A 13539-nucleotide genomic window follows, 5' to 3' on the forward strand; every position below is an offset into this window, starting at 1 on the left:
GTGGGAAGGAGGCTGACAGGAAAGGTCCTTGAAGTTAGGAGGAACTGACAGTCTGACAGTGATGGCCCTATGCAGAGCCATGGCAAGGCCGATGCTGTTTGCTGTATTTCCCGATTCGTTGATCTAATGTCCTAGTTGGGGCCCCTTTGGTTGAACTAATAATGTACGTGCCTTACTACAATGCCAACACATCAAACGAGTCACCATTAGAACAGGATCATTTTCCTCCAGGCAGCTGCTTGCTGCAATCATTCTGCTGATTAAAGTACTGCACAGACATTAATCAGCTGCCACAGCCACTCCACCCTATAGAGCCCAAGCCTCTCTGACCTTTAAAAATACACCAAACAGTTGCTAGCGCACATCTCCCCAGGGAAGACAGAGCCTCGGGCCAACCCACAGAAGTCTATACTCTCCCGCCCCCTTCCTACCAACCTTCCTCTTCACTGGTGACAATAGAGAGATCTTTCAGACAGTTGTTTTTAATGGTCTCTGGTGAGCTTCTTTCTTGATTATAACATCATCTTCCCCATATGTGGGTTTGAAGGCCTGGAAAGATTTTCCCATCACAGTGGATCTCCACTGCCTGACATTTTCACCGTAGTAAGAAGTCTTCTTACATTCTCTTAACCAAAAATCCAACTGAAACAGTAGGAGACAAAACTAGCTTATCTGAAACAAATAATAAGGAACTTTGACATCATATCATCGGAGAACCCTTCCTTACACCTGAGAGGGAAGACATTATGTAATACTGCATTTTCTTACATCAACCTTGTGAGATAAGGTATGATGAAATATTGCAAACAAAGTTCTACATGGGGGCTGGAGATATGGCCAGTAGTTAAGACCACTGACTGTTCTTGCAGAGGACTCAAGTTCAATTCCCAGCACCCACATTGCAGCTCACAACTGTCTGTAACTCTAGCTCCGGTGGATCCAACTCCCTCACAAAATCATGCAGATCAAACACTGATGCACATTTTTAAAAAAAGATGCGCATGATTCCCATTTTACAGGCGTCAAAACAGAGGCTCACATGCTTTGCTGACTCCCATGGGAGGCCTTACCCTTTTTGAGGGGTGGGGACTTATAAAGGAGGTGGGGGAGGGAAAGAGAGGAGAGGATGGAGGGAAAACTGTGGTTGATACATAAAATAAACAAGTAATTAATTAATTAAAAAATAAAACAAATTAAAAATAAAACCAGACTCAAAGAGGCATTTGCTGACTTGACCAAATACATACAGATAAAGAGTGGCCTTTTGACCCCAAGAATGCCAATACAAATGAACACTAGTAGCTAGACATTATAAAAAGGCTAAGTTTCGATGGGGCGTCACCCAATGGCTAAGGAGTTCACCTCCAAGTAGGATATCAAAATAAGAGCCTGTAGCAGCCAGGTGGCATGTTTGAAACAATGTGTTTCAGTTTGGCTAAGGGGAGGCAGATAGGATGGGAGGTACCAGAAAGCAGCAAGTCTCCTTTACCAGTTCGGATGGCCATATAGGTGTGCTTCCCTCCTTTCCTGCCAACCAATAGGCAACAGATAAATACCTTGTCTGAAATTGGGCCTTCTGACAGGTGCTGGGCTCAACTTGAGGAGCAAAAATGTTTCTTCTGTATTTGTGCTGCCGTGGGTTGGCCTGCCCTTGGTCTTAGGTACCAGCAGCCTCCCTCTGTCGCCTCTCTTCAGACAGTGCTCATTCAAGTTCAGGATATTAATACCAAGATAGGACATTATAACACTGTATCAATAATGTAAGACAACTCCCTGTCCTTAAAGCACAATGTAATTTAAAATGCAGTGTGTAGTAGACTCCAACTTAATTGGAAAAGATGCCTTGGACTATTCGGGATTCTACAGAACATTTGGCATAGCCATTAAAAACTGTTCTCCAGAGCCCAGGAAACTAATTGCAAATGGTTAGGTAATGCATATCTGATGGAAGGAAGATTTTCCCTTAAATTGATTCTGTAGTGTGCACACAGGCATGTTTAGCACATTGCTTATAGGTATGAAAAACTGGAACTAAATTGACTGTTCAATCATGGAGGGATTTGTTTATAAACAAACAAACAAACAAACAAAAACCCTATAGAATAATATGCAGCAGCTAAAAATGAGGCAAATTTACAGAAAGTGACATAGAATAAAGATTCATGAAAAGTGTTGGGTTTCTTTCTTCTCTCTCTCTCTCTCTCTCTCTCTCTCTCTCTCTCTCTCTCTCTCTCTCTCTCTCTTCTCTCTCTCTCTCTCTCTTTCTTTCTTTTGTTTTTCGAGACAGGATTTCTCTGTGTATCTTTGGCTGTTCTGAAACTAGCTCTGTAGACCAGGCTGGCTACGAACTCACAGAGATCTGCCTGCCTCTGCCTCCGCCTCCGCCTCCTGAATGCTGGGATCAAAGGTGTGTGTCACCACTACCCAGCTGGGTTTAAGTCTGCTATAGAATAATATTTAGAGTGGGGTTCAATGTTTGTTTGTTGCATTTATGTATGAACCTGTGTGCCTATTGTATATGCAGAGGAGAAATAGAAAGGTCTGGTAAGAGACTTTCAATAGAGGTTACCTTTGGTGAGTGAAATTGGGGCAAGGAAGACTCATTTTTAATGCAATTGTATTATTTGAGATTTGCCTGTATATTTTACTTGTGTCATTTAAAAGTTTTGTAGGCAGAGACTGCATGTTCATTTCCCAGATGATCAGACCCAAATAATCACACAGAAACTATACTAATTACAATACTGCTTGACCAATAGATTAGGCGTTTTTTTACCTAGGTCTTATATCTTAAATTAACCCATTTCTATTCATCTGTGTATCACCACGAGACTGTGGCATTCCGGCAGCGGCGTCTTTCTTTTTCCATAGCTACCTGGTGTCTCTCTGACTCTGCCTACTCTCTCTCTCTCTCTATTTATGTTCGGGTTTCTTGCCTGGCTTTACTCTGCTAAGCCAATGGCCAAAACACCTTTATTCATCAACCAATAAAATCAACACAAATACAGAAGGACATCCCACGTCAGAGTTTTTCTTAAAGGAAGGCAGCCCTTCCCCCAACACTTCCCTGCTTGTTATAGCAAGAATCTGGGTTCCTTCCAGAGAGGGCAAACAGGCATGGACTTGGGTGCATTTCACCTCCAATAAGATTTCTTACTGGCTCAGTCTTATTTCTTGTAAACTGTAACTCATGGAAGTCTTAACAGGGTAATCTTCTCTAGCAAACAGTAGTTGATGGCGTAGCACTCTCGCTATTCTGTCTTGCCCTCAAATTTCTCTTTTCCTTCGCCAGGTTTCTGCACAAATTTCCTTTTGTCTTCACAGTCTGGCCAGTTTTCTACCAAACAGCTCCTTCCAGGCAATCCACAGAGTAGACAGCCCTCTACCGGTGTTATTTCAGGGGCATAAACAGTCGTACCAGGATAAGTGCATGCCCATGCTCTTCTGCTAGCACCAACGAGCATTAATCACACCAATGAGCACTACAAATTCCCTTGAAAGAGGTGTCACATTTTTTTTGAAACTTGTACAAAGGCAAACAAGACTGAAAAAGGTGTGTGTGTGTGTGTGTTTGTGCACATGCATGTGTGCGCACTGGGGAATCAAACAGCACATCCAGGGTGAGTCCAGGCATACCCTGCAAGGCTGAGAATATAATTCACACCCACCAATTTGTTTATCGAACAGAATGGTTGGTTGGTGCTAATTTCAGTAGGACAATTTCTTATATATTTAAAAATAGAGGAAAGCATAAAAATAATTGGCCATTTCCCTGCTCAGATACAGTTAATGTTGCAAGTGCCCTTTGGGTCATTTTCTCTGCAAACGTGTGAAATTTTAAACAAAACTGGAATCATTGCACACACACACATATTAGCCTACCCCTTCCCTCATTGCCATGTGTGTGTCTGGGCTCTTAAATATTTGAAAGCACGACTTTCCTAGCTGAATTACAAATTCACCACGTGCCTATGGCATCACATCCTAAATCACTCCCTTAATTTTGAGTATTTCAGGGTTTTTTTTCCCTACAGTTCTTAGGCTGTAAATAACATTGCCATTGCTGACTTCCACAATAAATCTTAGACCAGATTTCTCTTTTTCTAGCACAGATTCCCAGAAGTGAAATTACTGGGTCGCAGAGAGTAAACATTTTGAAAGCTTCTGTGGAACAGTTTTAACTGGTAGCAAATCTATTGATTCCCAGAAACTACGGAACACAGGCATCCTCTCCAGGCTAAAGCTGAACGAAGCGGTTGGATACACACTTCCCCGCCTGTGACAATGCCACATTTAATTAGGTGTTTAATGATTTCTTTTATGACAAAAAGGGAAAAGGATGTACTGAGCTCAGTAATTAATTACAGGAAGGAAACTGGGTAGTTATGGCTTAACTGAATTCTATTGTATATACTAACCCCACCAACTGCCCCTGCTATCAGGTAAACCAGGGCATTTAAACGATGAGATACCCCGAATGCTCCCTGCAAATCGTTCCTGTGCTTTTAAAGCTACTTTCTCCATCATCTGTTCTCTTTTCCTGATGAAAGAATAATAAGCGTGGGGAATTTTTCAGTACGGCTATGCTTCTTTAATAGCGTTTCATGTAAATATTTATTCTACAAAATGTTAATTACATTTACTCCTTGAGTGATCTGACTCTGATTTTAATATCATTATGTTATTATTATTAGAGACAGCTGCATTTATTCTAAAACTCAAGCATTGTCTAGCTCTTTTAATATCACACCGTCCTCAGTGTATCCATTGTTTTATGCGCCATTGTTCTCTGTTGCATTTTTGTGCCTTTACATTAGGGAGACGTGAAATTCTGTGGGAAAACAAATACTTTGACCTTACAAAGAAACCATCCCCTTCCTGTTGTAGGAAACAGATTGCTCATTCTTCAGAACACTCCTATCAAGAATTCAGTGGAATTATGTATCCTTGCATCACTGCGATGCTCGGATTCCAAACCGAGTCACCTGAAATAAAAACATGTTTGTTCTCTTCATTTTCCTAGACCTCTCCTGGTACTCTTCATCACACATTAGTGAATAGAATGGAGATGTGGAATTTCCACTCCCAGCCTGGAACAACTCAATATGTATCATAACCTTGGAGGAGGTTTGGTTAGTTGAAGATGTGAATCATTTGTGAACCATTAGTATGTCATAATGATTAATAAAAGATTTACTGTTTGTTAGCTCAAAAGTTTACTTTTAAAAATGAACGTTGAGTCCTCAAAGTGGGTGAGTAAAAGTAAAAAATATTCGTGGAGAAAAATTCTGGAAAAATGACAACCAAGCTGTAGACCCTTCTTTTGCTTGTGATGGGAACTGTGGAGAGCTGGAACTCTGCTGCTCTGTAGAACTAAGCAGCCAAGGAAAGTTTTAGAATGTCGCCGTTTATTTTAATAAGCAGAAAAATGTAGCTACAAAGTGTTATATTCAACGAGTATTTAAATGCCAGCTTTGTACCAGGTATAGCTAAGTGATTAGTGCAGGAAAACTGAACGCTACATATAAAGACTAAGTATGAGCAAAAGAGAGCAACAGAGAATATACAAGAGGACCTGGATTCAATTCCTAGCACCTACATGGTGCCTCCCAGCTGTCTGTATCTCCAGTCCCAGGGAATCTGACACCCTCTTCTGGCTTCTTTGGGCATCAGGCACTCACAGACATACGCTAAGGCAAAACAGTCAAAACATTAAAAAAAATGAATAAAAAATACGATGATGGAAGCACGTGAGTGTTTGGAGGATCTAAGACACTTGGGGGCTGTGACAGTGCTGTCTGTCTCCTCCGACTGACTTCGGTGTCTGTAGTCTATATCTGTGGTGCCTATTGGATGTGTTTTGCTCATTGGAACCCCAATTTAGCTTCTTGACTATCTCTGTATATTTATGACTCAATCTTGGTGTGTCTTCAACGAAGTATCTCCTTTTCTATGACAAACCAAAATGGTCCGGGAACTCAGACATTTTCCTATACTTTGCTACCAATGTTTTGGAGGAAATCTGACAGTACATACTGTAAGGTATTTGGGCTTCATGAGTCCTCAGTCCTACACAAATAACTACGGGCAACTGAGGAAGGCTGGGAGCAGGAGAGGAGGTCCTCCCCAGGGAAGAGCACATCAATTGGCTGTCCTGTGCCAAATGGTCAGCCCTGAAAACATACATACAGGTAACAGATAGGTTCGACAGGTTATATTTAGGAATATATATGTATATGCAAATACAGATATACATGCAATAAAAATTGTCAGAAAGAGAAGCCATGAATTTGAAGAAGAGATGGGGAGGGGTATACAGGAAGGATTAGAGGAGGAAAGGGAAGGGAGAAATATTATAATTAAAATACATTTACAAAAATAAACAAAAAAGTATTTAGGTTTGTTGATAAATATCAGAGTACTGGTAGCTTCCTGGAGGATAACGGAGAAAGGGCATCCGTGTTGGAAAGATTAATCTGGTCAGTGTGTGTGTGTGTGTGTGTGTGTGTGTGTGTGTGTATGTGTGTGAATGCATCAGTATGTGCACTTTATGTATGGGAATAAAATTCATTCGATAATACATATTTTGGAACTCTTCAATTAATAATTCAACAATTGTAGCTTCTACTAAGAAAAAGTTCATTATGCTATTTACAAGTTTGAAAACTGGAAATCACTAAAATGTCCACTAAGAGCTGAAGGGTAAGGAAATGATGACTCACCCACGTCAATATCACATTATGATAAATTGCTTACTGTCATTGGGAAATAGTGATTGATAAACAAAGTTCACTATAAAACAAAAAACAAAACAAACAAAGACAAAACAGTACCACTGTTATCCCTTCGTGCTGTACTTGATGTTCTGGTACCCAAAGAAAGTGACCAGCTGACAATGGGAACCATTCAGGTTTCACGGTTGAAATGAGACCCTCAACTATGGTTCTCTTCAGTATGGACTCACTTTGTGGTACAGACACTAAGTACCAGTCATTGACCTAAAGTAGTCGGGTAGATCCAATGCCGAACCTCAACTAGGAATGTGTGGACTCTGAGCTGCTCCATTTTTCTGAAGCTCCTCTGTATTTTTGGTCAAAAGAAGCCGGAAAACTGGGAAGTAAGTGGTAATAATCAATGTATAGACATAGTAGTGTAGATGTATATACATATAGCATGTGTGAATTAATATGTGTACATGTATATTTATGATATGAATGTGTATGACCATCCCTTTTAAATGTACATGCATAGTGTGTGTGTGTGTGTGTGTGTGTGTGTGTGTGTGTGTGTGTGTGTAGATATCCTTCTGGTTCAAAATCGCAAATTTGGAGTCTGGAACGTACTACATTAATTTAACTAAGTCAAATTGATCATCAAAATAAGGAGGTGATTGTTTTGAGTATTCCCAGGGTGAATGTGTTAGAAACAGAGCGCCATCTGGCATTTTTCTACTCTGAAGGCTTCTGGGAAGAGTCTTCATTATTGGCTTCAAGAAGATAGAGAGAATTGGGCTGCAGCTCTGTTGGCAAAGTTTCCTGGTGCCGTAAAATAGTTTGCAACCTAGGGCAGCAGTATATGCTTGATTAAACTCGCAATGAAAAGGATTTATTTTAAGCCGCTATAATAATTTCTTTTTTTAATCAGAAACTAACCAAGCAATTTTACAGTAGTCTCCATTTGCATGAAATACCTGTTCCTTCATCTAGATGGGTTGTCTATTGGTAAAATTTATTAAGAGTCTGTTTATGCATACAATCTGCACATGTTTTGAAAGGAAGAAAATCGGGATGAATTCCATGAAGAAATTGTCCTTTGCTTTTCAATTGCCCAGTTCATTCTGAATTCAGATAAACTGTCTTTGGATGAGAAAAAAATTTAGATACCTGAAGAAAAGCCCCCACTGAGTTCCCCTACCCACTAGTTCTCACTCTAGCCCCTCTCTTTTTCCGAGATCCAAACAGGTACATCATTTCTGGGAAGGAGACTGCTATTATTTCATGCCCTGTCACAGCCACTGCTGCTCTCTCTGCTCGGGGTCTCAAAGTCATTTTAACTTGACTGCGTGTTTGCTGTGTTCCAAGGCCCATACCTCCTCCTCCCCAAGAGATAGTATGGAAGACACACATAGAAGTCAAGGATTTTTTGTTTTTGTTTGTTTGCTTGCTTGTTTGTTTTTAGAAACAGTGTTTCTCTGTGTAGCTTTGGTGCCTGTCCTGGAACTAGCTCTTGTAGACCAGGCTGGCCTCAAACTCACAGAGATCTGCCTGTCTCTGCCTCCTGAGCTCTGGGACTGGGATTAAAGGTGTGTGCCACTGCTGCCCAGCCAAATGCAAGTCTTTTAAACAGCTGGCTCCTCGAGTTCCTCATTGGTTTGTGGCTCTTTTAATAAATGTCCCATACCATACGCTTTCTGTTTCACTGGATGAGTAGGTGCATTTCTTTCTAAAATGCAAAAGCTTCCTTGAATCTACTTAAGGCAGCATGCTACAGTAACAAGTCTGTATTTGGCATTTTTCAGCTTCTCTAGCTGTGTGGTTGCTTAGAGGAGACACTCATTGCTAAACAAGGTGGCGATGAACAGTCTTCCAGCCTGTATAAAAATCTCTTTTTCTCAAGGCTACTTTCACGGAAGCAAAATAAGCTGATTATGAAGCACTCCTGAGAAATCAGGGCTGGTTGCAGGAGTTCCTCACATTAAACATGAGATATTCAGAGTGGTAGAAGGAAGAGCTAAGTAAATCGAAATGAAAGACAGTTACTGCTACAGTATAAATACAGGTTTTCTTCCTGTCTCCCTGGAGCTCCTGGAGAATGACCTACACGCCAAGCTTGATTAAGACACCCATCTTTACAAGAGCGGCCATCTTGTGTCTATCTAGGACATGTGCCACAGATCTTTAAATCACGTCTGTAGTGTAGGACGGCTAATAATACTTGACACAGCATTCAACCTGGCCCCTGGGGCGCCCAAGTTCTTTACAAAAGCCTTCCTTTTTAACCTTCAGGAAGAATCTTTTCTTCCTTTGGAAGGTGAGAAAGGGCAAGGGCCTTTGGTTCCATTTCCTGGGTAAGGAAACAATGTCTCAGAGCAGATTAGCAAGGCAGATCTGGAAAGGAACCAAGGACTTCACCCCCATTCCTTCTTCTCAGGACTCTGTGTGTGAGTGCGTGCGTGCGTGCGTGTGTGTGTGTGTGTGTGTGTGTGTGTGTGTATGCGCGCTCATAAAGAGGTCTGAGGTTATCTGTCGAGAGTCTTCCTTAATCATTCTCTCTCTATATTTTTTTTTTTTTTTTTTGAGACAGGCTCTCTCACTGGACCTGGGACTGGCCAACAACCCCTGGGATTATGCAGTCTCTGCACCTTCAGGGCTGGGGTCACAAGCGAGTGCTGCTGCACCTGACTTTTAGCTTGGGCTCAGTCCTCAAGCTTGCAGAACAGACACCTTGGCCCATCTCCCCAGCCTGCCTGGAGAAATTCCTACTTGGGTTGAGTTGTGGGAGCAGGGCCTTGTAGGCGCTTTCATAGTAAGAGCCCTCAACTCGAGCTTGCTCTTTGAATCACATTTCTGTCACTTAGTAGCTGCAGAGTCACAGAGAATTTTTAACTCCTGTTCAGTTTCTTTATCTATAAAATAAGGTTACTGATAATCCCTCTGTCTCCTCTTCATGGCTGCTGTGGTCTAAAAAGCCTATGTTGATATAAAACTGTCTTGAACAAAAACGCAAACTGGGGTCCTGACATAGTGTTATGTTTTCTTTAGCTGAACCTCCTTCTAGCTCTTAGGGGACCGTTAGTTCTAGAATTCTCAGTTGTGATGAATAAGGCTGTGTTCTCTGTCTCTAACTGCATAATTTTATTCACTCTGGTCACATCCCTTCCCAGCCTTCATCATTCTAGACTAAAGAGTATGAATTTGTTTAATCTATCTTCATAAGGCATTCTGCTCCCCCCCCCCCCCCCGTCCCGACTCCGCAACCACCACCATCCTTTTGATTATAGAGTGGCTCTTCTCTGGATCATCTCCAGGTCTATTATGTCATTCTGGAAGCTGTAAGATCAGACCTGCATAAGTGTGTGTGCGTTCGTGCGTGTGTCTGCCTGTCTGTCTGTGTCTGTCTGTGTCCCTGTATGCGTTCTCTAGTTCTGAACCTCTGACTCTGCCCCCTTCCCCAATTATAAATCTTGTAAAAGGTTTATTGCCCGAGCAAGACCCTCTCTTTAAACTGCAGAGGCCAATTGGCCCCAGGCTGAAGCCTTCTTTTTTCTCTGCGCAGCTTTGGCCCCAAGGGGCGAAACCGTCTCCCTGTCTGACTTGGGAGGCTGGGAGGTGGATAACTAGGATGGGGAGGCCGAAGGGGGGGTCTTGCGCAAGCGCACGCTGCTGCAAGGACGCCGATGCTGCTGCCTCTTGGAGCATAGGGAGGCAGAAGAGGAGGGAGGGAGAGGAGGGGAAGGGAGGGGGAGGCGGCACTTGGGCTGCAGCTCTCAACCCGAGGCTGTCAGTCTCTCTCAGCGCTCGGAAAGACCAAGAGAGGCGGAAACGGAGTAGGATGCTCTGCGGAGCGCCCTGAGTCAGGGGCTCTAGAAGCAGCTTCGGGGACCGGGGCAACTGGACAGCTTTCACCATGCATCAGTCCCTGACTCAGCAACGGTCCAGCGACATGTCCCTGCCCGATTCCATGGGTAAGTCTAGCCGCTAGTCCTGTCCTCAGGGCGGCGATAGCAAGGGGGTAAGTGCGTTGTCCTCCGGACAGCTGGTTCCTGGCTGCCCCAGAGCCAGAGAGAGGGCAGCTGGGTTGGAGGTCCTCAAACTCGAGTGTCTGGGAGGTGGACAGGAGCCCCAAGGGAGCGGCCCAGCTGTGAGAAGGGTGACGCGCTGAGACTGGAGCGCCAAGCTAGGGTCGGAGTAGCCCTACCTAGCCCGGAGTTGCGAGTGTGTGCGTGTTTGTGTGCGTGTTTGTGTGCGTGTTTGTGTGCGTGTGTACAGACTTGCAGCCAGTGGTAAATTCCAGCTGTTTACGCATCAAAACACTTCCTTCAACCTGCGACTTCGCTTTCGATTCAACTCTCCTTCTTTGCAAAGTCCACATCACTTCTGAGATCACGACTAATGATAATTAGACTAAGAAGGGTCTTCACCACCCCCTCAACTCTCTAGGTGCCATTCTTAAATTCAGACCTGCAATGGGGGGGGGCTAATTTACAATTCGCAGACAGGGGTGGGGAGTGCAACCCCGGGGAATGGGGATGGGGGAAGAAAAAGAGGGATGCTGGCGGGACGGGAATTCCTAAGGAATCACTCAAGACAGCCCAGCCCTGACATACGCAACAGAAAGATCAACAGTCCTTGAATATGCTTATTCTTCTGCTCCAAATACACAGAACGTGTGTGAGTGTGTGAGTGTGAGTATGTGTGAGGGGGGTGGTAAAGAACAGGAGAAAAGAAGATCCAGCGAGAGCCCGCGCATCTTCTGAAGTCGCGCTTTTCCTCTTCAGCGGAATGAAGGGGGAGGGGCACCTTTCAACCTTTTTAAAAACTAGGGGATTGCTACCGTCTTGCACCAACTTGGTGACTCTTTGAGGGTGCTATTCGGTAGCTACAAACGAATTAAAAAACAAAAACAGTTTCCATTAGCTGTTAGGCACCTTCCCAAGCCCTGTGATTTCGCTGAGAGGAGAAATTAATTCAGAGCCTGAGAAAGCGGGAGGGGATTGTTGAGCCATGATTCCACCTAATCTTAAAATTTGCCTTTGATACACTTTAGCAAAATTCATTTCACCTTTTCTATCACACTTCACAGTCTGCAAAACTCCTTTGTCCCGAATTTCTGCCATTCGGTCTTCTCCGATGAATTTGCTGGAACATCCACAGGGGAGGGGCCGGGAGAAGGTTGAGCCCAGTGTGAGCTCTCTCCTGCCTGCAAAAGACTCAGTCGCAACAAATTTCGTTCAAGGAAGGGGCCTCTGAAAGTATTATCACCTGGATGGTGAAAATATTCTTATCTCCAGTGTTTTGGCGTGTTTACTATGCGACTTATGCTTTTCATTTTTAAGGTCGTAGTTATTTGGAACTGGGTACAAAATGAGACCAAAGACTGGGGTCCAAATCCAGAGCCCAGTAGTACCAGATTCTCCAGTACCCCCGCCCCCCCACCCCACACCACGCATACACAGGCACACAGAACACCAAACGCACTCCTTGCCTTGACCAGCTGTGGCGCTGACATAGCCCAGGCTCCCAGACGTCAAGCCACAGCGCTAAAGAGAGCTGAACGCAAGAGGGCGAGGGTTCTGCAGCACCCTTTCTAATTGCGTGCAACAACCACCTGCAAACCAATCCTCCCCACCCAGAGCCGTGTGGCTGCGGAGACTGGGGCCCAGGGTTCAAAGGCTTGCTACTTGACACTGCTCTGTGGGTTTCAGAACAAGATGAAGAGAAATCTCTCATTTATTCCCGGGGGCCCCCAGTCGGTCTTGTATTTCTGTAAAGATCTGCGCAACAAGAAGCTGAGTGGGCTTGCCCAGCTCAGGTTCGCCACTGCAGGGAAAGGAATCATAGATCTCACATAGATAAGGTACTATCGCCGTGAATCACGTTTTGGTAATAACCCGCAGGCCGAAGTCACTAGAAAATTCTTGAGTAGAGTGATAACTCTAGGTTCCCACAGTTTGGACAGCGGAGTCTCCTTGGAGTTCCCTGGCGCTGATCCCACAGCTCAGGCCTGAATCAGCATCTAGGATACTCCCACTTAACCAAGCTCTGGCAAAGCCACCTTCTTCTGCCAACGGGTTTGTGTTTCTGCCTTAAAGGGCAGCATTTCTGAGGGGATTCCTTTTACAGGGAAGACACAGCAGCAATAAACAAACAAATAGACAAATAAATAAAATGTAAGACACACACCCCTGCACCAAGGTGCCTGCACTACTTTTGTTGGTTGCCTCGGGATCAGCCGTTAGTCCAAGGCTGGGAAGGAGGCAGGCACTTGGGAATTAGGAAGAGAGTAATTTAGCTGCTGCGCCCCTCCATCTTCTCCCAGTAAACCCCTCCTCCACTTTGGCAACAGCGCCCTCAGGCGCTAATGCACCAATACTACATCAGGGCATTCTCTCCACCCCCAACAACACATTTGTAATTTACTGAGCCATCTTTGATTTCTCCATGTCTTGAATAATTTACTAAAGAGGCGAGGGTAGTAGATCTCAGCGCCTTTAGGTACATGTTTGGGAGACTGGCCTTAATGTTCATGTGTGGGCAGCCACCTGTTTCCAGGGATGCTCAAGTCGGGGACTTCCTGAGATCCACTGTGCGGCAAAAGCTGACTCAGGTAAGCAAATGCTAATCCACCCGAACATTCCAGTCTGAAAATTACCCTGTCACCAGCACCTCAGTGCACAGAGCAGGATAAGAAGCATCTCTGCTACATTTCAATAAAGATTACATGACCTCTTTTAGGAGGGGGCGATTAACCAATAGGTACAAGGTAAAGCACAAGTGTAAGAGGCAGTATCCCTATAAGGCAGTATCCTATTTTAGAGTA

At 44.0% G+C, this 13539-nt stretch overlaps 1 protein-coding gene across 2 annotated transcripts in view; it reads left to right on the plus strand.

Annotated features, from left to right (window-relative positions):
* Positions 1-10491: 10491 nt before the first annotated feature.
* Positions 10492-13539, plus strand: part of Tmem255a (transmembrane protein 255A) — a 55317-nt gene continuing 52269 nt past the window's right edge. For both annotated transcript variants that reach the window (XM_057759670.1, XM_057759671.1), the window contains exon 1: positions 10492-10684. In XM_057759670.1, coding sequence (XP_057615653.1) covers positions 10627-10684 — 58 coding nt within the window. In that variant the 5' untranslated portion in view covers positions 10492-10626. The remainder of the gene's footprint in view (positions 10685-13539) is intronic.

Source organism: Chionomys nivalis, chromosome X (assembly GCF_950005125.1).
Source record: "Chionomys nivalis chromosome X, mChiNiv1.1, whole genome shotgun sequence".
In the NCBI taxonomy this organism is placed as follows: Eukaryota; Metazoa; Chordata; class Mammalia; order Rodentia; family Cricetidae; genus Chionomys; species Chionomys nivalis.